At 42.2% G+C, this 27,507-nt stretch overlaps 1 protein-coding gene across 3 annotated transcripts in view; it reads left to right on the forward strand.

Annotated features, from left to right (window-relative positions):
* Positions 1–27,507, forward strand: part of LOC126109710 (uncharacterized) — a 268,071-nt gene that overhangs the window by 160,101 nt on the left and 80,463 nt on the right. For 2 of the 3 annotated variants that reach the window (XM_049914765.1, XM_049914763.1), the window contains exons 2-3: positions 469–879; positions 12,901–13,069. In XM_049914765.1, coding sequence (XP_049770722.1) covers positions 719–879; positions 12,901–13,069 — 330 coding nt within the window. In that variant the 5' untranslated portion in view covers positions 469–718. Of the gene's footprint in view, positions 1–201; positions 339–468; positions 880–12,900; positions 13,070–27,507 lie in introns of those variants that run through there. The other variant, XM_049914764.1, reaches the window with a different exon arrangement.

Raw genomic sequence — 27,507 nt, forward strand, 5'->3', positions numbered from 1 at the left:
AGGACTGAGTGCACCCCTCTTACAAACAGTGCTTGGCAGACCGGATGGTCACCCATCCAAGTGCTAGCCCAGCCCGACAGCACTTACCTACACACACACACACACACACACACACACACACACACACACACACAAAAAAAAAACAATGCTAATGAAATAAATGCCACACCACACATCACTGCACTTCCTTCAGATTCAAAGGTTTTTTTCTCGACAGACCTGCACAGTAGCAGGTTCAGATTACGTGTATTCTGTCCGAGATTGGCTGTGGCTGGGCATTTATGTAGAATTACTTTCATTCTGGCAAATTTTAACTACCTATTGGGTTTTTCTGACAGGTCAGCAGTGATAACAACTCATCTATGTTGAATAGAACTCAATCTATTGGGAATAGCCCATTATTTAACATAGCAACTGTCACTTGTAATTCTGTTATTTGTGATGTGTGTTGTATTTTTACTGTCACAGGTGCAGACACAAGCTCCGACAGTGACTCAGCGCATGTAAATACTTATGGGGAAAGTTTTACCAGACTGGTTTTGATAAAATCAGATGACACTGAAAAAACAGTTACACCCAGTGTGTCTTGTATACCTACTGTGTTTGGAAAACACTTAGCAAATGTGCAACTGCAGTCAAACTTAGAACAGAAAGACACGACTTGTCAACAGGAGATGGTCCACTGCCAGCTAACAGCCACACTTCTGAACTGACCACTATGACCACAACTGTAGGTGATTTGCCAGATGAGATAATGCTGGAGATCTTCTCGTACATGAGCTTGAGTGAAAATGTCAACCTTCTGCAGAAGGTGTGCATCCGTTGGAAGAGTATTGCCCAAGATGCTAAGTTGTGGTATGACAAGCAATATGTGATTGGGTAAGAAGTTTGATCTCAATCTTAGTTTTTCATCTGACATTTGTAAAACAAAGGAACTCCTTTAGATACGCCACTGATTTCCAAATACAATTAAAAAGAACTGCAATGTCATGAAAAGAATACATCGCTTCTCACCACATAATGGAGGCATTGAGTCACAGACAGGCACAATGAAGAGACCAGTAACTTTTAAGCTTTGGGACAAAAAAGTCCTTCCTCAGAAAGAGAAACATTCTCTCTCTCTCTCTCTCTCTCTCTCTCTCTCTCTCTCTCTCTCTCTCTCTCTCTCTTGTCTCTCACTTTTACACAAGCCCAACTATACACACATGGACACTGTCCCTGGCCGCTATAGCCCGACTATTGACCTGGACTGTCTGTTACTTTATTTAAAGAAAAACTGAGACCTAGGTACTTGGTTTTTGTGGTATCATGTAAAGCAACTCAAAAACTATTTGTACAAAAAATTAGTGCACTTTGGCATTGGCTTCCTTAATAAATCGTAAAATGTTTGGTTGGTACTTTATCTCAACACATGTGCGCACAAGCACATCTGGGGTGATGGAGGCTGTTGCATTCTTCTGCGAAGATTGACAAGGTCATGCACAGGCTTGTTTTTCACACAGTCCCACAGGAAAAAATCCAGAGGTTTATTATGTCTTGATCACGGTGGCCACTTTGTCAGTCAGTCACATCCTGTCTGCCACTGTGGAAATGTTCAGTCCAGGAAGCCACAAAAAATGTAAACTCCATTGCAGTGGTGCGCCGTCCTCCTAGAAGATCACATTTGAATGAAGCAGAAGAGGCTGAGGGGCAGTAAATTCCTGTTACGGACTGTTCAATGTTTTTATCTGTCCAACAATGCTGCCTTTCATCAGCGCACACAACACATTCCCCTTTTGCCTGTCTCTGTCTCTGACACATTTCTGAAAACTCTGGGTTTTCCAAAACCCCAGAAGCAAAAATTATACTGATTAACCTTTCCACACCTGTGGAAGGTTGGTTGTTGAAGAAAATGACATTCCCTAGATGGGGGTTGTGCCTGATCCATTTCAACATCTCCATAGCAAATTCGTCATGAAGCTGCAAGTCATTTTGCTTCAGGGCTTGTACAGTTTCAGCTTTGTAGGTGTGCAAGTGAATTTGTGCAGCACCTTGTGAACTGTCGAGTGAGGGATGTTTAGCTCTCGTGCTCCTCGACAAACTGAATTTGATGAGCTTCTTTGGAAGGTTTCTCTGATCTCCTCAGCTACTTTATCGGATTTGTGTTTTCTGCCAGTATCTGTCTGTCTGTCTGTTTACACTCGCAGTGACTAGGAATTTATCGTACCGAGCCTTCGCCATATTAATGTCCCTGAAATTCATGTTGGAAATTTCTTTGGGGAGCTATGGTGATTTTTGTCTCCACATACTGTACGACCCCCCTGTGCCTCCCTTGGGGTGTGTTGATTACTGGTAATTATTTAGCACCTGAAACAAAACAAATGGAGTTGTTTACAAAGATCTCTGCACAGCACTTTTTGAGATGCTTTACATGGCACCACAAACTGGAAGTATTTGTGTCTCAAATGTTTTTTAATTGTATTTGGAAATCATGTAGGTTTCATGTTGACATCCTGTATTGAAGAAAAGGCATAGTGCTAACATTAGTGTGATATGTCTTGATAAATGAAAAGCGCCAGTTTGCTTTTGTTCTAGAATATTACTTTCAATGTGTTAACCGGTTGTTGGCTTACAAGGCCATTTTCAGACATTTATGTCTGGTGCTTTTCATTTATTATACTGTTGTTCTACCAAGAACCGACAGAAGATTCTGTTAATGTGATATGTGTTGCTTTGTAAGTCTGGTCTGGAGCCTGAAGTACCATCTTATCTATAACTGATGCAGAATTTAGATGTCTCTGGAATTAACTGTCATAACAGTATATCTTCTAATGAGTCTTATCTGGAAAAGAGGATGCAGATGGTTGAAATTACAGCACCAAATATTAATCAAAAAATTAAACTAAGACCAGATCCAAGGGAGGTCACAGTAGGAGTACCCCAAGGAAGTTTATTAGGCCCCTTGCTGTTTCTGATTTACATTAATGATATTCAGGTGTCAGAGAGAAAAGCTAGAATCATGTTATTTGCTGATGATACTGGCTTAATAGTTAGTGATATGAAGCAGTCATTGCACAGTACTGTGGACCATGTCCTACAAGATATACAAAAATGGTTTAGTGCTAACAAGCTAACAGTGAATGCAAAAAAACTAATTATGTGCAATATGGAAAAATAAGTGAACATGACGACCTAAATCCCACCATGGAGGGCAAACAACTTGAAAGAGTACAGTGTGCCAAATTCCTGGGTATGCACATTGATGAGAAGATTAACTGGAAGGACCATGTTTGTGAGCTTAGCACTAAAACTAAATTCAGCATGTTCTGTACTTAGAATAATTTCAAGAATTCGTAGTAATGACTGTACCAGATTAGTATATTTTGGCTATTTTCAGTCCATTGCATCCTATGGGATAGTATTCTGGGGAGAAACAAATTGTCGTCTAAATGAGATTTCCAAATTACAAAAATGCGCTATTCAGATAATGACCCAGAGCCCACCTCAAACACATTGTAGGCCCCTTTTTAAAGCATTGAAAATTTTAACAATTCCATCACTATACATTCTGAAATCAAAAGAAATCAGGACAGAATGAAAACCAACACAGACTACCATAATTACGATACACGGCAATGTGAAGATCTCCACATACAAGCTGTAACAAGGACCCGAAGTCAGAAACATGTATGTAATCAAGGCATCAAACTTTTTAATGCACTACCAAAACATATCAAAGAGCTGGAAAATGAGGATAAATTTAAAACTATTATAAAGAAGCACATGCTTGACAAATGTTATTACAGCATACTGTATAAGAATATATGTTTAAGTTAGTGTGACAAATGAAATTACATCAGTGAATATGTCTGTCAAGCAGATGAGAAATTATGTTATAAAAACACTTATTAGTTGTATATTGTATTAAACATAGATTCATATGAATTCAGCACAGATAACAATTTTGTAAAGATATTATATAGTTGTTAAAATGTACCCTGACAAATCCAATATCACAAATGTGATCATTGGGATGATAATAAATAAATACCAGAGGTACACAATACGGTCCTTTGCTAAGTGTAACACTGTGTGTGAAATTCTGTGGGGTCCAGTTAGATAACAAGTTAGAATGCAGGCAACAGACAGATAAACTAATCAATGTATTCAGTTCATCATGTTTTGTTGTTAGAAGGACCACTCATTATTTTGACCTAAAGGTTTACTTCCTGTTGTCTTGTTAAATTTTGTTTTGAAGTAATGCACGTCAGGTACGTAAAATATTCAGCAAAATTGAACAGTATGAAAATTGTGTAAAGTAGATAACCACTCATCTTGCAGAAGCCTTACACTCAATTTCCAGTACTTTTACTGCTACCTGGAGCTTTTTGTCTCACCGAGTACTGCTAGTGTAATAAAGACACAAGAAATTTCCACAGGACATCATCACTGTATTTTAATAAACTAACATAAAAACATACATTACAGCTGTGTAACACTGCAATCATCATTGTTTTTCATAAACGTTACATTCGGGGCACAAAAACAAGTTTTGGTTGGGGTGATATTGACATCAGTGGTACTTGGTGCAAAAAGAAAGAAAGAAAGAAAAAAAAAAAAAGAAATTCCATGAATAAATTTTAATGTGTTGTAAGGGTAAAAATGAACAAAACATCGTCGGACACAGCTGAATCAGAGGGAAAAGGTAATACCTTTTGAAAATATTGCTATCAAAATGAGGGAGATATATGTACTTCCAATGCACTTATGGAGTCATATTGACTCCAGTGGTACTAGGAGTGTTAGTGGTTTTTGTTGCTGGCAGTGAAAATCAGTTTCAGCTAAACTCTGTGATTTTCACAATCACAATACAATATCCAAAAAATTATTGTTGTTTGGACATTGTGTGCTTATTTAGAGTTAGTTTGAAGTAATGTAAATCTGGTGCAAATGTATTCAGTGACCTCACATATAACGTAGAGCAAAAAGTTTAATATCACTACATACTGATTGGATAGCTATAAATGTACTATTGCTCCTACACTTTATCTGGTTTCTTACATTCAAGTACTGGAAATTCTCTTATGCCCCTGGCAAAAAGTGGAGCACATTGTGTAGTTACATGACAAGTAGCAGTGTTTGGGAAACATGCCCCGGTTGTTACAGATGTGGTTAACTGACCTCCTAGGCAAAATGGAATGATGTAGACAGTGTGGAACTGACATCAGGTGATCAGATGACACACTGTTACTGATAGCAGTATGGTAGGTCAATGTGAGGACATATGAGAATGGCAGAGTGGAGCTATTGCGTTTGGACATTCCCTTGGCAACACCTGGAATGCAGTTCCCCGATTTGTTTGTGTGTCAACATGGACCGATCGACATGTCTACAAGGAATGGTGTACCACTTGCAGGCACTGAGCAGGATATAAGAATAGAGGTCCTAAAATGACCGTAACCAACAGGGAAGGAGGTGAGTGGTACATGTTGTCAGTAAAAATTTAGAATGGGGGTAGTGGCGTACTTAAGTTTTTCACGTAGGAATGTTGTAAATTCTTGCTGCAGTGTAATGGGAAGAGAAGAGGGTATGTCAACTGTTTGTGTTACGCAGTCAATGGAGAGCAGCAGGCAGACGATGTGTTTTGAAGTAATTCTTTCAGAATTCAGCCTTTAATAGCTCCTTGTTTGAATCACAGCTATAGGACAATGTCACAACTCATGATATATTTGAAAAAGCAGTGAAATGTTTCTCTGCTCGCTATAGCTATGCAATTGATCTGCGCCTGAACACTGAGTGAATATTTCTTTTTAATGAAATCATGGGAGGAGGCAGGCAGATTATTGCTTTTTTATTAAATCATGAGAGAAGGTGGGAGGATCAATGTTTATTCATATATAAAATGTGTGACACTGTTATTAATAATTTCAGATGATTCCGTCCACCATATTTGATACATTTTTGTATCTCTGCACTTAATCCACAAGCTATGCAGCAACAAACAGCTTCATTGCAAAGAAATAAATCACTCAAATGAGTCCATTTTAAAGCACTTGCTGCAGTAATCACAAAATTCTACTCTTTTGAAACTCACTAATACACCAAAAAATGTCAAACAAGACAACAGTTTCAATTTTGAGGCCTCTGTTATCATCTCTCATTTGTTATATCAAAGAACCATCCCATGGCTACATGAAACTGGCGTATTGCCAACCTATGAGTAGTCAGTAAGCACCACCGCGACTGCCGCTGGCCTCGATCTAGACTTTAGCCTGGAGGTGTCATGCCGCGTCAGTGACAAACAGTTTACAACTCGACAGGAATTGATGTTTTCAGTGAATGCACGTTTGTGTCAGTGAGTTTCCAGCCAACTCGGCATTGAGAAGAGCTGATCTCGGGTGACAGATGTGAGTACATCAATCAGTGCTGTTTCAGCACTGTGCCAGAGTTCAGCAACCATAATAGTGGCGTGCCAGAGTGTCAGTAACCCTTGACCAGACACTGTTGGCGAGATATGTGGAGAATGCATTTCCTCTGTACCTGGGTTGAAACGGCAAGAGTGGTTTGCCATCTTGTGTTACCTTGTTGAAAGGAAACCTTACAAAGACCTCGAAGATAGACCACCACCTTAATATCTACTTACAAAATTACCAACCTTGTGAAATGGGGTATTTGTGTTTTGTACACAATGACAACTCATAGCATCATGTCAGATGCTACACCCTTATACTCAGTTTGTCAGAAAAGTACCAGGACACATTTTTTAAATATAAAATTGTACTTACGGAGCCATGATCCTAGCTACTATCGAAGTAGTCTCGTTGGCTATCTACACACAACTGCCAACATTTCTGGAGGTTTTGGAAGCAAGCAGGGAAATGTTCAACTGCAATGCTTGTAAGCTCATTTGTCACAGCCTGTTGGATATCTGTGATGTCTTTATGAAGTTTTCCTTTCACTTCCTTTTCACTCACTGAAACAAGAAAAAATAGCAAGGTGACAGGTCATGCGAATATGGCAGACGTGGGATGGATAAGGCAAAATGTTTGGCCAGATACTCAGTTACACATAATGCAGTGTGGGGCCTAGCAGTGTCATGCAGTAAGAACCAGTCCTGAAAATGCCAGAAATCATAGCGACAACATTGAACTGCTTGTCGCAAACCGTTCGATACGTCTGTGTAAAGAATTTGGTTCACTGTTTGATCTGGAGGTACATACTCATTGTGAACTAATCCTTTACTATCAAAGAATGTGATTAACATTGTCTCTTTTCTCGAAGGTTACCATTTGACTTTTTCCGATGCTGGTGATCTGGGACTCCATCATTCGGCAGTTTGACACTTCGTGTGAGGGTCGTACTGGTAGCATTGACTTTCATCCCTGAGACAGAAGTGAGGGATCACGTTTGGTTCCATCCGGTAGTTCAGCAGAAATTCTTCATTTTTCCTCTTTTTCTTCATCTGTTAGTGTGTGAGGCATGAGTTTTGCATTAAGGTTGCGTTTCCCTAAATATTTGTGTAAACTCTTATGACACACATCACAATTGAATTTAAGTTGTTCTGATATTGTATGCACAGTTATGTGATGGTCTTCTTGCAATAACTGCCCTACATGCTCCACGTTTGCATCAGTAGGTGCTGTAGATGGGCAACCAGCTCTGGGATCTTCTCACACTGAATCTCTGCCTTTTGTGCTACTCGAAAAAACTTCTTGAAAGTGCCTCGCCTGCATACGATTGCTTAATCATCAGTCATGTTTTGCTGGGGGTTTTCCTGAGCTTGATGCAGAACTTAAAAATTCACTCTTTGCTCACAATTGGCTCCATTCTATCACCTTAACTAATGCACTAGGAATCCAAATGATGTGTTGCTAATCACAGCCATGCCACCTAGCAAGATTGCACAGAAATGTGTCTGAGGTCATTTTAAGGATGCACACATACTGGGTAACATAAAAACTGTTTTTTCCTGGTTAGTGTTAAAGACTGAGGAAAAAAAAAGAAACTGTTCTGGAACTATTCAGACAAAGGCAGTAATTGTGAGGAAAGCAATCTGACAACGTTTGTTTCCCTCAGAGCATCCATGCACTGGTACAACCATTGAATTACTCATTTGAAAAGATGACATGACTCCACTTAACTTGTCCAGCTGTTGTCGCTGGCTGCATTACTATAGGTGTACCTCTCCTTACTGCTAGGTTGACGGAAGCTGTGATGATCCTTGTAATCCTGGCAGCCTGCTGTGCTCCAGATGCCATGTCCAGCAAGCAAAGCAACATCCTGACTCAGGAAATGTGACATAGCTGTTTGACCCTAAAGAGACTTTTTACATCTGCATCTATATTGTGCAAACCACCATGAAGTGCACGGCATTGTAATAGTTATTAGGGTTTCTTTCTATTACATTCACGTATGAAGTGCTGGAAGAATGCATGCTGTAATTACTCTAATTTTATCCTCATGATTCCTATGTGATCAATAAAGCAGGGGGAGTTGTCATTTAAAGCCGGTTCTTGAAACTAGGTTAATAGACTTTCATGGGATGGTTTGTCTATCATCAAGAGTCTTCCAGTTTAGTTCTTTCTGTATCTCTGTGACACCCTCCCACATATTAAACAAACTTCTGACCATTCCTGCTCTCCTTCTTTGCATATGTTTAATATCCCCAGTTTGTCCTATCTGGTTTGGGTCCCACACAACTGAGCAGTATTCTAGAATAGGTCACACGAGTGATTTTTAAGCTATCTCCTTTGTAGACTGATTGCACTTCCCCAGTATTCTACGAATAAAATGAAGCCTACCACCTGCATTATCCATGACTGAGCCTATCTGATCCTTTTGTTTTATGTCCTTACAAAGTGTTACACCCAGATATTTGAATGAGCTGACCAACCCCAACAGTGACTCATTCATATTATACACTCCTGAAAATGGGAAAAAGAACACATTGACACCGGTGTGTCAGACCCACCATACTTGCTCCGGACACTGCGAGAGGGCTGTACAAGCAATGATCACACGCACGGCACAGCGGACACACCAGGAACTGCGGTGTTGGCCGTCGAATGGCGCTAGCTGCGCAGCATTTGTGCACCGCCGCCGTCAGTGTCAGCCAGTTTGCCGTGGCATACGGAGCTCCATCGCAGTCTTTAACACTGGTAGCATGCCGCGACAGCGTGGACGTGAACCGTATGTGCAGTTGACGGACTTTGAGCGAGGGCGTATAGTGGGCATGCGGGAGGCCGGGTGGACGTACCGCCGAATTGCTCAACATGTGGGGCGTGAGGTCTCCACCGTACATCGATGTTGTCGCCAGTGGTCGGCGGAAGGTGCACGTGCCCGTCGACCTGGGACTGGACTGCAGCGATGCACGGATGCACGCCAAGACCGTAGGATCCTACGCAGTGCCGTAAGGGACCGCACCGCCACTTCCCAGCAAATTAGGGACACTGTTGCTCCTGGGGTATCGGCGAGGACCATTCGCAACCATCTCCATGAAGCTGGGCTACAGTCCCGCACACCGTTAGGCCGTCTTCCGCTCACGCCCCAACATCGTGCAGCCCGCCTCCAGTGGTGTCGCGACAGGCGTGAATGGAGGGACGAATGGAGACGTGTCGTCTTCAGCGATGAGAGTCGCTTCTGCCTTGGTGCCAATGATGGTCGTATGCGTGTTTGGCGCCGTGCAGGTGAGCGCCACAATCAGGACTGCATACGACCGAGGCACACAGGACCAACACCCGGCATCATGGTGTGGGGAGCGATCTCCTACACTGGCCGTACACCACTGGTGATCGTCGAGGGGACACTGAATAGTGCACGGTACATCCAAACCGTCATCGAACCCATCGTTCTACCATTCCTAGACCGGCAAGGGAACTTGCTGTTCCAACAGGACAATGCACGTCCGCATGTATCCCGTGCCACCCAACGTGCTCTAGAAGGTGTAAGTCAACTACCCTGGCCAGCAAGATCTCCGGATCTGTCCCCCATTGAGCATGTTTGGGACCGTCTCACGCGGTCTGCACGTCCAGCACGAACGCTGGTCCAACTGAGGCGCCAGGTGGAAATGGCATGGCAAGCCGTTCCACAGGACTACATCCAGCATCTCTACGATCGTCTCCATGGGAGAATAGCAGCCTGCATTGCTGCGAAAGGTGGATATACACTGTACTAGTGCCGACATTGTGCATGCTCTGTTGCCTGTGTCTATGTGCCTGTGGTTCTGTCAGTGTGATCATGTGATGTATCTGACCCCAGGAATGTGTCAATAAAGTTTCCCCTTCCTGGGACAATGAATTCACAGTGTTCTTATTTCAATTTCCAGGAGTGTAGTCATAAGATACTAAGTTCTTTTATTTTTTGAAGTGCACAGTTTGACATTTCTGAACATTTAAAGCAAGTTGCCAGTCCTTGCACCATTTTGAAATCTTATCAAGATCTGACTGAATATTTATGCAGCTTCTTTCAGACAGTACTTTGATGTAGATAACTGCATCGTCTGCAAAATATCTGAGGTTCCTATTAATATTGTCTGCAAGGTCATTAATATGCAACATGAACAGAAAGGGTCCCAACACTCTTCCGTGTGGCACTCCTGAATGTACTTCTACATCTGACAATGACTCTCCATCCAAGATAACATTCTGCATTGCCACTACTGAAAAGTCCACAGTCCATCAAAATTTTCACTTAATACCCCATATGATTATACTTTTGACAATAAGCATAGGTGTGGTACTGAGCCAAATGCTTTTTGAAAATCGGGAAATACTGCATCTACCTGCCTGCCTTGATCTAAAGCTTTCTGTATGTCATGTGAGAAAAGTGCGAATTGGTTTTCGCATGATCAATGTTTCTGGAATCCGTGCTGGTTGGCATGGAATTGGTCATTCTGTTTGAGATACCTCACTATGTTTGAGCTCAGATATGCTATAAGATTGTACAACAAATTGTTGCCAAGGATATAGGACGATAGCTTTATGGATCACTTGTAATACCCTTCTTGCAGACAATGAATCAATCGAGCAATCAATCAATCAATCACTACACCTGTCCTCTTAATTTCCAGTTGTGTGGACCATGTAGGACATAGTTTAAATGTCTTTATTGGGCTTATCTTGTGATCAGTGACATTTTTTTCTTTATTATAGGACCTGCAGCTTATATTATGCCACAGTAGGACATGTGCAGAGGATTAGTAGACTGTACGGTGCTTTGTATTTCATTTTTGTGTATAAGCTTATTTTGGCTTTATTACCTTCATCAGTACATTTGATAACAGTTGCGTGTACTTATATTTTACATAATATATAATTTTATAAAGATTATTAGATTGGATGTTGTACTCAGATCCACATGTAAATAAACATATTTCAACTTTGAGTAAACTATTGATGCTGTCCTTAGTTGTTGGATGTAATATTTATTCAGTGAAATTTTACAATTGTTTGCTGATTTGATGTTGCACATCTGTTGAGAGAGTGACAGTTGTTGAAATTAAAGTTTGACAGCTAGTTGAAAATGAACACACTTCATACACCAGTATCACAGTGTGGACTCTTTTATTGCTCCAAGATGACCTATTTCAATAGCCTTATGCTACCATCATCTGATCTAAGGGGGAAACAAACTACAATTCATATGACAGATACTCCATGTACCCTCTGGAATTTGCTATAAAATTGCCATGTTGCATTACATGAAGACAAGCATAGAAGGCACTCCACACGTATACATGTCTTGATAAAACTGCAGTTTATAAAACACACACAGCTGGTAAAATGCACATAAATGATAAAAAGCACACATTTAAAATCGTCCTATCATCCATGGAAGCCAGTGTTGAAGCTTTCCGCACAGCACCATACTGTGAGCGGATTATTTGCGTAGAGGCGGCAGACTTGCTATGAAGTCTCCTATCTTGCCTCTGGATGGCATGTGTAGAACATGCTAAACGATCACTTATGATGAATACAAGCAATGAATAGTGGTGCACCAGAAAGAAAGCTGGAATTTTCAGTGTGCCCAATATAACAATTAGGAATATTTATAAAATTACCATGGGACAATGCTCCATATAAAAATCTGCAGTAATTACATACTGTTTGATTATTGAATTGTAGATTCCCTATCCCCCTTCCTCCTTATTATTTCTGTTTTTCTCTTTGACCAGATGATGACAGCATAAAACTGTTGAAACCAGTCATCTTGGAGCACTAATAGTGTCTACATTGCAATCATGGTATATGAATTTTTTCATTTTCACCCATACCAATCATCCCACAACAATAGCATGTGTACCTTACATGACAGCTAGTTGTTTATTCAAAGACATTTATGTTGTTGCAGGTCATGTATCTGTGGAACTGTTACTGATGTGTTTGTTATCTCTGGGGTTTTGGTTATCTGCTATCCCTATTTAAAAAATTTTAACTGTGTGCGCTTGGAATCAGATTGTTCATTTAGTACATTGTGGGAATAACCCTCAGTGTGTATGTATATTTCAAATTCCTCCAGATTATTCATGACTGGGCCTTTTGGTATTTTGTTAAGGATTTGTAGTGCATTTTTAATGTTGTCAACTTGGTGTTTTTCATTTTTGAGATGTGTAGAGATGGTATGTGTCCTCTGAATCTGCCGAAAAAATTTCTCCTGATCTCTCCTGTATAAAATATCAAGCAGCATACTATTACTAGTTCTGTGCATAGTTAATTTTCTTCTCATTTGGAGCACATGACTGAAACTTTAGATTGATCCTAACTACACAAATACTTCAGTTTTTTGAATGTCTGATGTGTGGATGTTTGCCATCAGAGAAGATCCATAAAAATGAAACCTACAGCTGCACATTTAAATTCATTCGCCACCCAATTTCTGAAGTAAACAGGTTTGTCCTCACTATTCATACACCTGTCTCCACAGGTACACAGTAGCCGATGAGGAGGCCATAGCGACTTTCCGAGCAGCTCCGCAGTTGCGCACAGTGATTGTGGATAGAGAAGTTGAACCCGCTGTCTTTGAGGTTCTGTCTAAAAGCTGTCCCGAGGTCACCACACTGGATATCGATTATCGGCAGACCTTTCATTATACAGTGAGTATTTTTTCTTTGCTTTGTGTCATCTGCACATCTTCTCCATATTAGAGTCATATTGGTAAAAGTTATTGTTACAGGTTGTGTAGATCTTATTTTTGACTGAGCTACAGATCATCAAACGGTCCCTTCCCTACAGCCTAGGACTTCGTGGCAAACGAATCTGCTCCAGTCCTGAATCCCTGAACCATTATACCAACAACCTGACAACAGCTTTCGCATCCCGCAACTACCCTCCCGACCTGGTACAGAAGCAAATAACCAGAGCCACTTCCTCATCCCCCCAAACCCAGAACCTCCCACAGAAGAATCCCAAAAGTGCCCCACTTGTGACAGGATACTTTCCAGGACTGGATCAGACTCTGAATGTGGCTCTCCAGCTGGGATACGACTTCCTCAAATCCTGCCCCGAAATGAGATCCATCCTTCACGAAATCCTCCTCACTCCACCAAGAGTGTCTTTCCGCCATCCACCTAACCTTCGTAACCTCTCGGTCCATCCCTATGAAATCCCCAAACCACCTTCCCTACGCTCTGGCTCCTACCCTTGTAACCACCCCCAGTGTAAAACCTGTACCGTGTACCCTCCCACCACCACCTACTCCAGTCCTGTAACCCGGAAGGTGTACACGATCCAAGGCAGAGCCACATGTGAAAGCACCCACGTGATTTACCAACTGACCTGCCTACACTGTGAAGCTTTCGATGTGGGGATGACCAGCAACAAACTGTCCATTCGCATGAACGGACACAGGCAGACAGTGTTTGTTGGTAATGAGGATCACCCTGTGGCTAAACATGCCTCGGTGCACGGCCAGCACATCTTGGCACAGTGTTACACTGTCCGGGTTATCTGGATACTTCCCACTGACACCAACCTGTCAGAACTCCGGAGATGGGAACTTGCCCTTCAGTATATCCTCTCTTCCTGGTACCCACTAGGCCGCAACCTCCACTAATTTCAAGTTGCCACCACTCCTACCTCACCTGTTATTCAATAACATCTTTGCCTCTGTACTTCCGCTTCGACTGACATCTCTACCCAAACTCTTTGCCTTTACATATGTCTGCTTGTGTCTGTTATGTGCGGATGGATGTGTGTGTGTGAGCAAGTGTATACCTGTCCTTTTTTCCCCCCAAGGTAAGTCTTTCCGCTCCCGGGATTGGAATGACTCCTTACCCTCTCCCTTAAAACCCACATCCTTTCGTCTTTCCCTCTCCTTCCCTCTTTCCTGATGATGCAACCGTGGGTTGCGAAAGCTTGAAATTTGTGTTTGTGTTTGTTATTGTTTCTATCAGCGTACCAATGCTTTCGTTTGGTAAGTTACAGAATCTTTGTTTTTAGATATAATATACATATAAGGTATACAAATTTGTCATCATCATTTAGTTTTATGAGTTGTCTTAATACTTATGCACAATATCATATCACACTTATATATATGTAAAATATACCTAAAAACAAAGATGATGTGACTTACCAAATGAAAGTGCTGGCAGGTCGACAGACACACAAACGAACACAAACATACACACAAAATTCAAGCTTTCGCAACAAACTGTTGCCTCATCAGGAAAGAGGGAAGGAGAGGGAAAGACGAAAGGATGTGGGTTTTAAGGGAGAGGGTAAGGAGTCATTCCAGTCCCGGGAGCGGAAAGACTTACCCATGCACCCTCCCACCACCACCTACTCCAGTCCTGTAACTCGGAAGGTGTACACAATCAAAGGCAGAGCCACGTGTGAAAGCACCCACGTGATCTACCAACTGACCTGCCTACACTGTGAAGCTTTCGATGTGGGGATGACCAGCAACAAACTGTCCATTCGCATGAACGGACACAGGCAGACAGTGTTTGTTGGTAATGAGGATCACCCTGTGGCTAAACATGCCTCGGTGCACGGCCAGCACATCTTGGCACAGTGTTACACTGTCCGGGTTATCTGGATACTTCCTACTAACACCAACCTATCCGAACTCCGGAGATGGGAACTTGCTCTTCAATATATCCTCTCTTCCCGTTATCCACCAGGCCTCAATCTCCGCTAATTTCAAATTTCCGCCACTCATACCTCACCTGTCATTCATCAACATCTTTGCCTCTGCACTTCTGCCTCAACTGACATCTCTGCCCAAACTCTTTGTCTTTAAATATGTCTGCTTGTGTCTGTATATGTGTGGATGGATATGTGTGTGTGTGCGAGTGTATACCCGTCCACGCCGATCACCTGCCACCCTACCTAAAACATCTTTCCTCATTACCTTAGCCAGCTTCATCCTGACCCACAACTTCTTCACTTTTGAAAACCAGACATACCAACAATTAAAGGGAACAGCCATGGGTACCAGGAGGGCCCCCTCGTACGCCAACCTATTCATGGGTCGCTTAGAGGAAGCCTTCTTGGTTACCCAGGCCTGCCAACCCAAAGTTTGGTACAGATTTATTGATGACATCTTCATGATCTGGACTCACAGTGAAGAAGAACTCCAGAATTTCCTCTCCAACCTCAACTCCTTTGGTTCCATCAGATTCACCTGGTCCTACTCCAAATCCCATGCCACCTTCCTTGATGTTGACCTTCACCTGTCCAATGGCCAGCTTCACACGTCCGTCCACATCAAACCCACCAACAAGCAACAGTACCTCCATTACGACAGCTGCTACCCATTCCACATCAAACGGTCCCTTCCCTACAGCCTAGGTCTTCGTGGCAAACGAATCTGCTCCAGTCCGGAATCCCTGAAGCATTACACCAACAACCTGACAACAGCTTTCGCATCCCGCAACTACCCTCCCGACCTGGTACAGAAGCAAATAACCAGAGCCACTTCCTCATCCTCTCAAACCCAGAACCTCTCACAGAAGAACCACAAAAGTGCCCCACTTGTGACAGGATACTTCCCGGGACTGGATCAGATTCTGAATGTGGCTCTCCAGCAGGGATACAACTTCCTCAAATCCTGCCCTGAAATGAGATCCATCCTTCATGAAATCCTCCCCACTCCTCCAAGAGTGTCTTTCCGCCGTCCACCTAACCTTCGTAACCTCTTAGTTCGTCCCTATGAAATCCCCAAACCACCTTCCCTACCCTCTGGCTCCTACCCTTGTAACCGCCCCCGGTGTAAAACCTGTCCCATGCACCCTCCCACCACCACCTACTCCAGTCCTGTAACTCGGAAGGTGTACACAATCAAAGGCAGAGCCACGTGTGAAAGCACCCACGTGATCTACCAACTGACCTGCCTACACTGTGATGCATTCTATGTGGGAATGACCAGCAACAAACTGTCCATTCGCATGAATGGACACAGGCAGACAGTGTTTGTTGGTAATGAGGATCACCCTGTGGCTAAACATGCCTTGGTGCACGACCAGCACATCTTGGCGCAGTGTTACACCGTCCGGGTTATCTGGATACTTCCTACTAACACCAACCTATCCGAACTCCGGAGATGGGAACTTGCTCTTCAATATATCCTCTCTTCCCGTTATCCACCAGGCCTCAATCTCCGCTAATTTCAAATTTCCGCCACTCATACCTCACCTGTCATTCATCAACATCTTTGCCTCTGCACTTCTGCCTCGACTGACATCTCTGCCCAAACTCTTTGTCTTTAAATATGTCTGCTTGTGTCTGTGTATGTGTGGATGGATATGTGTGTGTGTGCGAGTGTATACCCGTCCACCCTAAGGTAAGTCTTTCCGCTCCCGGGACTGGAATGACTCCTTACCCTCTCCCTTAAAACCCACATCCTTTCGTCTTTCCCTCTCCTTCCCTCTTTCCTGATGAGGCAACAGTTTGTTGCGAAAGCTTGAATTTTGTGTGTATGTTTGTGTTCATTTGTGTGTCTGTCGACCTGCCAGCACTTTCATTTGGTAAGTCACATCATCTTTGTTTTTAGGTATATTTTTCCTTCGTGGAATGTTTCCTTCTATTATAACCATATTATATATATGTAAATGAATGAGGCAACCGTTGGTTGCGAAAGCTAGAGTTTTGTGTGTATGTTTGTGTTTATTTATGTGTCTATCGACCTGCCAGCGCTTTTGTTGGGTAAGTCTCATCATCTTTCTTTTTAAATATATTATATATATGTAAGATATACAAATTTGTCATGATGGTTTAATTATATGAGTTGTCGTAATAGTTACACACAGTGTCATAAGTGTGAAAATACAAATGCAACAGATTTACTTAGTTTTATGTACTGTGCTCTAATGAGCAAAAATTACATTTCTTTTTGTTACAAATTAAATCCAAAGTGCAATTTTTTAAAAAGTTGTCAAGGAGGAACATCTTACATAAGCGTTTAAAATGATTACTCTTACTCTGAAAGAGACAGTCTTCACGCTTGGATGGAAAGTCATCAAGTAAAACCAGAGTTGCCATAGGTTCTGGAAATCAGGGAATATTGGGGAATTTCAAAGGCATCAGGGAAGTTTGAAACACACGGGAAAAATCTCACTTTTGTCTCAGTAGATGAAATGGTTTGTTTGCCGAGGTGTCACGCATCGTCGCTGGCTCGGTGCAGCTGAGTACGTGCACCGTTTCCCTGCTCCCTCATTCCTACCGCTTCTCTGATTCCTCCCCTCCCCTCAACTTTCAGTCAGTGCTACCACCACTTCTTGCCACCAGCCTGGCAGCTGTCGGCGACAGGCAGGGAGGCGTGAGGAGTGGTTTGTTTGGATCTGATTGTCAGAGACTGTAAACGCAGCAGCCAGAGATGGCAATCATGTGAGTGGTTGTGTGTGTGCTCTTATTTTCTGACAAAAGCTAGTTAGTTGTGACAATGAAATTGTCTTTTCTGCGTGCCTGTCTGCAGCTCAGAAATCATCTTTACGATTAGTCGCTACCTATTCTCACTATTATTGATTCTCAGAGTATTTGAACAAGTTATCTGTTTCATTGATTGATCACCGTGATCTCATTTCATCAACATGCTGTCTGTGGCTCATTAATAGCTGGCCACACGAGTGGATTTCTGTGACAGGCTAAAACTGGAGGCTATTTCTGTGGGTATCTGTAATGGATCGGGCCTGCTGATCTGTAGCCATTCGGTTTCCACTAATCTGCAGACCCTGCCTGTCAGATCTACTCTCACCGACCTGCCCGCAGGCCGGGTATGTTTGTTTGTGGTGTAATGCAGCGGATTTGCATGGGTTGTCCATGGACCCAGGATTACAGTGCACCTCACCAGGCCAGAGGTGCAACTCTCTCACCACAAGTATGTTGTACAGTGTGACATTTTATACATATTTTATTGTTCTAGTACATTTTGCCACTTTAGAAGTAGTTTGTATGTTAGAAAGTACGGATGATAAGGAGAAAAAAATTGAGTCAGTTACTGGCCGTGTGTATGCTGTGTACTCAGATATTTCTTGAAAGAAAAATCTCACAGCACCTGAAAAATAATAGGTATAACATGATGGGTAATAACTGACAATAACGAACATAACAGAACCCACATCTTATTGGCGATCACCTACAGTGTCGGTTTAAACAATTCTTCCCTGCCTTATACACTTCTATCAAGAGACCTACTTTTTTCTGAGGTTATTTCTGAAATCAGTGAAGGAATTTTTACGTCTGTCTTGTGACTCCAAAGAAATGTGTATTTTTGTCACCAAATGTGTTTCATTGTGTTGAAATAAAATAACATCAGTGGTCTTAATGAAATTCATATACCAGTTGGCTTGCTTTCTCCATCTAAAAGCAGTTCAATACAAAAGATGTTGACGTAAGTACTTAAGATATTTGATCACATCGGAAACGCCATCTGTTTGCAAGTCTTTTTTAATGTTTCCTTATTTGCACTATCGTTTCTTGTACCGTAATTGCAAATGAAGGTTGTTAACTTATGTCTTAAGTAACCCTTGAGATCTCGAAATTTTGCAGGGAAAAATGCTAAAACATGTCTGGAAATCAGGGAATTTCACTTGGGGAAACTTGTCGCAACCCTGAAAACAAAAGTCACTTCTGGAGTTTCCCAAGGCAGTGCTATAGGCCCTCTGTTGTTCCTTATCTATATAAATGATTTAGGGGACAATCTGAGCAGCAGACAGAAAAGAAGATTAGTGTGTAACATCCCATTGACAATGAGGCCATTAGAGATGGAGCACAAGCTCGGGTAAAGGAAGGAAGGAGAAGGAAAGCGGGCGTGCCCTGTCGAAGGAAACATCTCAGCATTTGCCGTAAGCGATTTAGGGAAATCACGGAAAACAGAAATATCAGGATGGCCGGATGTGGGGCTGAACCATCATTCTCCCAAATGTGAGTGCTAACCACTACACTACCCCGCTCAGCATTTGCAGATGATGATGTCCTTTATCATCTAGTAAAGTCATCAGAAGATCAAAAGAAATTGCAAAATGATTTAGAAAAATGTCTGTGTGGTGCAAAAAATTGGCAATTGAGCCTAAATAATGAAAAGTGTGAGGTCGTCCACATGTGTGCAAAAAGGAATCCGTTAAACTTCAGTTACATGCTAAATCACTCAAATCTAAAGGCCGTAAATTCAATTAAATATCTTACAATTACAATTACAGACAACTTAAATTGGTAAGAACACACAGAAAATGTTGTGGGGGTAGGCAGAACACTTAGAAAATGTAACAGATCTACACCACGCTTATCTGTGTTCTTTTGGAATACTGTTGCACAGTCTGGGATCCTTACCAGATAGGATTAATGGAGTACATCAAGAAAGTTCAAAGAAGGGCAGCGTGTTTTGGGTTGTCACAAAATAGGGGAGACAATGTCGCGGACGTGATACTGGATTTGGGATGGGGATCGTTAAAACAAAGGCGTTTCTTGTTGTGGTGGAATCTTCTCATGAAATTTCAATCACCAACTTTCTCCTCCGAATGTGAAAATATTATTTTTGATGCTGACTTACTTAGAGAGAAACGATCATCACAATAAAATAAGGTGACAGCTGACAGCTTGCTTCTTTTGAAGACAGAATGTTAAATTCTAATCTTTTTCCTTCTGTTTTAAAATTCATGCTCTTATAAATAAACTGTTTTTTGCGTTTGAGATAATACTTCACTAGACATTTGAACTGAAGCAAGTTTTTTAGTTTAGCACCCACATTTGATTCCCTGAGCATCTTTTTTCCATCTTTAAACTTTCCTATTACGTTTTTTAGTATGCTTTGTTGATGTAGGTGTGACAACATTTTCAATAGCTGGTGATGAACTGTTATCCTCCATCTTGCTGGGAAAAGAAGTGAAAGTAAATTCTGCCGATCACTGAGATACACTAACAACAACACTGTTATAAGAGACACAAAACTGAAACAATAACACTCAGTGAAACTGTGCATAAGCTAAGTGTCAGGAGACATGGAGATGAAAACAGCTACCTGCTTAAATCTGAACGGCCAAAATAGTAAAAAAAATTCTTGTTTCAGTATGGTAAGACATTTACACCTGATAAGTGCTTGACTTGCATGCATTTCCCCCTCTACATGTATGGTACCTTTTCTGTAATTTATATTAAATTAACCTGCAAGTGCAGTGTGGAATGTCACCTTAATAAATGGGGAATAATTTGTTCCAAGCTTATGTACTGTAAAATGTTGAAAGCATCCACTTTCTTCCCACGCACTTCACCCATTGTTGATAATGAGCAACATATGTATCATTGTTAGTCACAAGCACACAGCTAAGTAAAGACCTGAGCAAAAAAAATGGTTCAAATGGTTCTGAGCACTATGGGACTTAACTTCTGAGGTCATCAGTCCCCTAGAACTTGGAACTATTAAACCTAACTAACCTAAACACATCACACACATCCATGCCCAAGGTAGAATTTGAACCTGCGACCGTAGCAGTCGCGCGGTTCCAGACTGAAGCGCCTAGAACCGGTCGGCCACTCTGGCCGGCAGGCCTGAGCAGTTTGCCTGTCAAAGCACATATGATGAGATGCATTGAATTACAGCTTTAGGATCTGTTAAAAGTGTATTAATGTGTGAAAGGGCACACTACAGATGAATGTTAAGAGCAAATATAAATAGCTAAATTTAGAAAAAAAAGAGAACTCTGTGTAAAACAAGCTTGTGCTTCTTCGTAGCATGTCGTGAGAGAGTTTGGCTAAGTTGACTTTTAATGACATTAAGTACAACAACAATAAAACTTCGGACTTTGAAGTAAAACAAGATGAACTAGCGGAAAAAGACTTGGACAGTTAAACCAAACCTACCCCCTCCCCCCCTCCCTGCCCTGCTGCCCTGTTGATTATTCTGTATTCATCTGATACAAAAACAACACTCTGTGCAAGATGAGGTGGTCTGCATGCTGCAGCAGAAAGATTTGCAGATAAATTATACCAAACAGATTTAGAGACCAGTTTTGGACAGCTATTTGAATTCTATAATTGTCACAATATCTCAGACAGTCAGACATAAAAATGTGTGGGGGAAAGTTTAAGTGATAAACTTTCACCTTCAACACTGATATGCATTTAGGTACCTCCTTCTCCTCCATTCATTCAACATGTCTGTAAGACACTGTTCTACCCTGTAATGCAAGCTGTCTGAGCTGATGTGCTCACCTGTGGGTGGCCGGCCACACAAGTGGGCAGGAATGCGCAAATAGCTGACGTGCAGTCAGTCCTGCAGCTGAGGCTTAGCACGTGCAGTCCTACTCCACTGTCTGAATGCACGTGGGCGGGGGTAGTCGAGCAGATCACGCGTGCGCAAAATGTCTGTGATGTGACTGTCCAGCCGGTAGCCTACACGGCCTGTGAATGTGTCGAGGGGATGGTGAAGGTGCTCTCACACTGTGGGCAATAGTGGAACAGCCCACTGTAACGATTTCTCTCACAACGCTGACCTCTCGAACACTTCTTGGGAGACAGCCAACATTGCGAAATTGGGCACTACCTGTGCCCTGAGACAACTTTGATAGCTGTGGAGGTCCTACAGGAACCCAGAAAACTGACAGACATCAGGGCTCTGGAAAAGCTGTGATAGTACTAGAGGGGACCCAAAAGAAACCGGACTCCGAGGGCACTGCCACTAGTAGACATAGTGCAGGGTTCTCACGCCAGATGGTGTTAATAGAGACCTTCGTGAAACAGCTGTGCAGATGGCATCAGTGTAGAGTTGAACGTGTAAGTGTGATATTGTGTTTCTCTGACTGTTGGTGGGTTACCTCTGCAAAGTCATTATGGCAACTTTAAAAGAACAAAGAGTGTGTGTAAAATTTTGTTTCCTGCTTAAAAAAACTGCAATGGAGACACACCAAATGCTCGAGGAAGCTTTCCAGGGGGACACTATGAGCCGCACACAGGTTTTTGAGTGGTTTGGGCACTTTAAACGTGGTGAGATGTGCGTTGAAGACCGAGCTCGTTCGTGGTGGCTTCAACATCGCGAAATGAGGAGAACATTGAAAAGGTCCAACAAAAGATCAACCAGGATCGTCGCCAAACGATCAACCAAATTTCAGCAGAGACAGGAATCAGTTGGAGCTCGTGCCACCTGATTTTGAGGGAGGATTTGCACACGAGACGTGTTGCTGCTAAATTTGTTCCATGCCTTCTCACACAGGAGTAAAAAACCATCCGCATGAATGTGTGTCAGGACTTGAAAACGGAGATTGAACGTGATCCAAACTTCTTGAACAAAGTCATTACAGGGGATGAGAGTTGGTGTTACGGGTATCACCCAACTCTCCCGGACCAAAAAAAGCTAGGCAAGTGAGGTCAAATGTGAAGACAATGATCATTGTCTTTTTTGATGTTCGTGGAATTGTGCATCAGGAATTTGTACCCTCTGGACTGTTAACGAGCACTTTTACTTGGATGTTTTAAGGCGTCTGCGAGAGGATGTGAGGAGGAAACACCTGGACCTTTGGCGATCAGGTGACTGGTTTCTGCATCACAACAACGCTCCAGCACACACGGCCTTATGAGTGACCACTATTTGGCATCTCAAAGGTGGTCTGTCATTCCCTACACTCCGTATTTGCCGGACCTAGCCCCGTGCGACTTTTTCCTATTTCCACGAATGAAAAAAAACGCTAAAAGGGGAGCGTTATGACAATGTGGAGGCGATAAAAGCAGCTTCGCAGAGGGCACTGGACAATATCAAACTTGAAGAGTTCCAAACATGCTTCCAACAGTGGGAAAAGAGACTTGACAAGTGCATTGCATGTAATGGAGAGTATTTTGAAGATGACTGAATTTATTTTGTAAAAAGGTTCATCAATAAATTTTTTATGACAACAATCCAGTTTCTTTTGGGTCCCCCCTCATGCAGCAAGCCAGTAGTGGATAATCCCTGTGCTTTTATTGAGGTACCATTACAATAGATGCTCTTAAATTAAGTACATTCAACGGTAAGCTCACCAGATAAAAAATTTATCACCCTGGTGTGTGCACACAGATGCATCATTAATGTTTTACAGGTGGCACAGCAATCAGGCTACATGCTCAACTGTACATGCTTGTCTCTAGGTGCACATAAGGCTGTAATGATCAGTGAGACATTAATATTTTGAGTGAAAATTGTGTGTATGAGGGTCACTCCAAAAGTAATGCACACTATTTTTTTTTTAAATCCATCTTTTATTCTACATGTTTGAAAGTTTTACAGTGTGTAGATACATCCTTTAGGAACAATATTTTCATTTCTCCACATAATTTCCATCCCCCTCAACTGCCTTACGCCATCTTGGAACCAGCGCCTGTGCACCCGCGTGGTAAAATTCTGGACCAACCTGTTGGAGCCACTGTTTGGCAGCATGCACAAGGGAGTCGTCATCTTCAAGCCTTGTTCCAGGAAGAGAGTCTTTCAGTTTCCCAAAGAGATGATAGTCACATGGAGCCATGTCAGGACTGTAAAGCGGGTGTTGTCCATCCGAGTTTTTGATCGCTTCCACAGTTTCTTGACTGACATGTGGCCGTGCATTGTCGTGCGACAGCAAAACATTCTGCTTTTGCCAATGTGGTCAAACACGACTCAGTCGAGCCTTAAGTTTCTTTGGTGTTGTCACATATGCATCAGAATTTATGGTGGTTCCACTTGGCACAATGTCTACAAGCAAGAGTCCTTCCGAATCGAAAAACACCGTAGCCATAACTTTTCCAGCAGAAGGTGTGCTTTTGAATTTTTTTTTTTCTTGGGTGAATTCGCATGATGCCACTCCACTGATTGCCTCTTCGTCTCTGGTGAAAAATGATGGAGCCATGTTACATCACCTGACACAATTCTTCCAAGAAGCTCATCTCCACCATTCTCGTACTGTTCCAAAAGTTCGCTGCATACCGTTTTTCTCGGTTCTTTGTGAGCCACTGTCAACATCCTGGGAACCCACCTGGCACAAACCTTTTTTAATGCCAACACTTTCAGTATTCTGCAAACACTTCCTTCCCCTATCCCTAAGTAGCATGACAATTCATTCACTGTGATTGGTCTGTCAGCAGTCAGCAATTTGTTAACTCTCTGCACATTGTCTGGAGTGTGTGCAGTACGAGGCCTTCCACTCCGAGGACAATCCTCAATATTGCCGTGCCCGCTTTCATCGCGTAATTTGCTTGCCCACTGGCTAACTGTACTGCAGTCGACAGCAGCATCTCCGTACACCTTTTTCAACCTCTTGTGGATGTTTCCCACTGTCTCGTTTTCACAGCACAGGAATTCTATGACAGCACGTTGCTTCTGATGAATGTCAAGTGTAGTAGCCATCTGGAAGACATGTTGTGACAGTGACACTCAAGGGAACAGGTTGAACTAAGTTTGAAAACAAGCGGGAAGGATGTATCCACACAATGTAAAACTTTCACACATGCAAAATGAAAACTGTATTTTTACAAAAATAGTGTGCATTTCTTTTGGAGTGACCCTCGTAAACATGGGTAAATGTGATTACGTGACAGTGACAAAAAGGGACAATCGTGTTTGGCCGTGCCTGTGGCTGGATTTGTTGGTGTTTCGTGGCAGACTACTCAACACATCTACAAACAGTAGTATAACACATATGCCTATGAAATATTGTGCCAGAATTGTGGTTGGCAAAAGATCCTGACTGAGAGGGACTGGAGACACCTTTCACGGCTTGTGAATCAAAATCCATTCAAAACCCAACAGCAGTCAGTGAATGAAGGTCCGTACCGACCTGTCAGTGAGACGACATTGCGAGAAGAACTGCATGTTGTGAACATTTGGAGTCGGTCACCTCGCAAGAGGCCATTGCTTCCACAGGCACATAAAGATGACAACAGCAAAATTTATTGGGCTGGATGAATATACAACTGGATTTCTGATTACATCTTAATAGGCATTCAGAATCACTAGACTTGAACAACATAGAAAACCTTTGGGATGTGTTGGAACAGCAAATTGTGTTTCTTCTTCCTGATTACCTTTAAAATTTCTCTCTCTTCTTGCCCTCTTTTCAGCACCTCCACGTTTTTTACTTTACCAAGCAAGATGGTGCAGTGATTAGCACACTGGACTCACATTCGGGAAGACAACGGTTCAAACCCGTCTCTGGCCATCCCGATTTAGGTTTTCCGTAATTTCTCTAAATTGTTTCAGGCAAATGCCATGATGGTTCCTTTGAAAAGGCATATCCGGTTTCCTTCCCCATCCTTCCCTAATCTGAGCTTGCACTCCGTCTCTAATGACCTCGTTGTCGACGGGACGTTAAACACTAATCTCCTCCTTTCTTACTTTGTCTACTCATTTTATCCCTTCCGTTCTCCTCCATATCCGCATCTCAGATGCTTTCTTCCTCTTTCCTCGGGGGCAGTGTCTCAACCTTACAGTGCCACGCTCCATATGAAGCACATCACCAGTATCTCTGTCAGATCCCTGTCTGTGCACCCACGTAGAAGCCGCCTCCTCTTATTAAATACTTCCTTGGCAATTTGTATAAGTGTTTCAATCTCCTCAATACATCTCATGTCATCTGCAATGATGCTTTGCTAGATATTTGAAAACACTAACTTGTTCTATATCTTCCAGGCCTAACTTTATAGTTGTTCTTACTTTTCCTGCACTTATCACCATACATTTTCTCTTTTTATTACTAATTCTCATTTCAAAGTTCTTACAGATCTTACTTAATTCTTTTAATACCCCAGTCACAGTTCTTTTGCTGTCTGCCAGGAACACCACATCACCTGCAAATAGAATACATACTATCCTCCTACCACCAACCAGTACTCTTCTATTTTGTTTCAAACATTCTTGTGTAATCTACTCCAATTTAGGTTAAACAATATTGGGGAGAGACAGCAGCCTTGGCTCACTCCCCTTCTGATTGTGCTTTCCTCTGTCATCTCATTCCCTACCTGTACCCATGTTTTCTGTTGGAGGTGTAAGTTTTTAATCAGGTTTCTGTCCCTCTAGTTGACTTTTTCCAGTCTTGTAATTATCACCCTTAATAGCACTTTTGCAGCATGGGAAATGAAACTTAATAGTTCCAAAATTCTCCCTTTTATTGGCAGTGCTGTTCTTTTCAATTGGTATCATTATTGCTGAGAAAAATTCAAATGGCCATTCACTTTTTTTTATATATATTATTGCATAGATATATCTAAAAACAAAGATGATGTGACTTACCAAACGAAAGTGCTGGCAGGTCGATAGACACACAAACAAACACAAACATACACACAAAATTCATGCTTTCACAACAAACGGTTGCTTCATCAGGAAAGAGGGAAGGAGAGGGAAAGACGAAAGGATGTGGGTTTTAAGGGAGAGGGTAAGGAGTCATTCCAATCCCGGGAGCGGAAAGACTTACCTCAGGGGGGAAAAACGACAGGTATACACTCGCACACACACACATATCCATCCGCACATACAAAGACACAAGCTTATGTCTGTGTATGTGCGGATGGATATGTGTGTGGTGTGTGTGCGAGTGTATACCTGTCCATCCCCCCCCCCCCCCCCCCCCCTCTCCCCGAGGTAAGTCTTTCCGCTCCCAGGATTGGAATGACTCCTTACCCTCTCCCTTAAAACCCACATCCTTTCGTCTTTCCCTCTCCTTCCCTCTTTCCTGATGAAGCAACCGATTGTTGCGAAAGCTTGAATTTTGTGTGTATGTTTGTGTTTGTTCATGTGTCTATCGACCTGCCAGCACTTTCGTTTGGTAAGTCACATCATCTTTGTTTTTAGATATATTTTTCCCACGTGGAATGTTTCCCTCTATTATATTTATTGCATAGATATGTTAACTCTTTCCCACCACTACTACTGAGACTTTTAAACAACTCTGCTGCTAATCCATCAGTTCCACTTGCTTTATGATTCTTCGTCTCTCTTAAAGCCCTTCTTACTTCTCCTTCCAAGATGCAGCATCCTTTGTCCTCTTCTATAACTCTCGTCTCCTCTTTTAATTCAGTGTCTCTTCATTTTTGATCGGCCTCATATAGGCACTCTGCATATTCTTGCCAAATTCCCAACACTTCCTCTGCTTTGTGA

Source organism: Schistocerca cancellata, chromosome 12 (genome assembly GCF_023864275.1).
Source record: "Schistocerca cancellata isolate TAMUIC-IGC-003103 chromosome 12, iqSchCanc2.1, whole genome shotgun sequence".
Classification (NCBI taxonomy): Eukaryota; Metazoa; Arthropoda; class Insecta; order Orthoptera; family Acrididae; genus Schistocerca; species Schistocerca cancellata.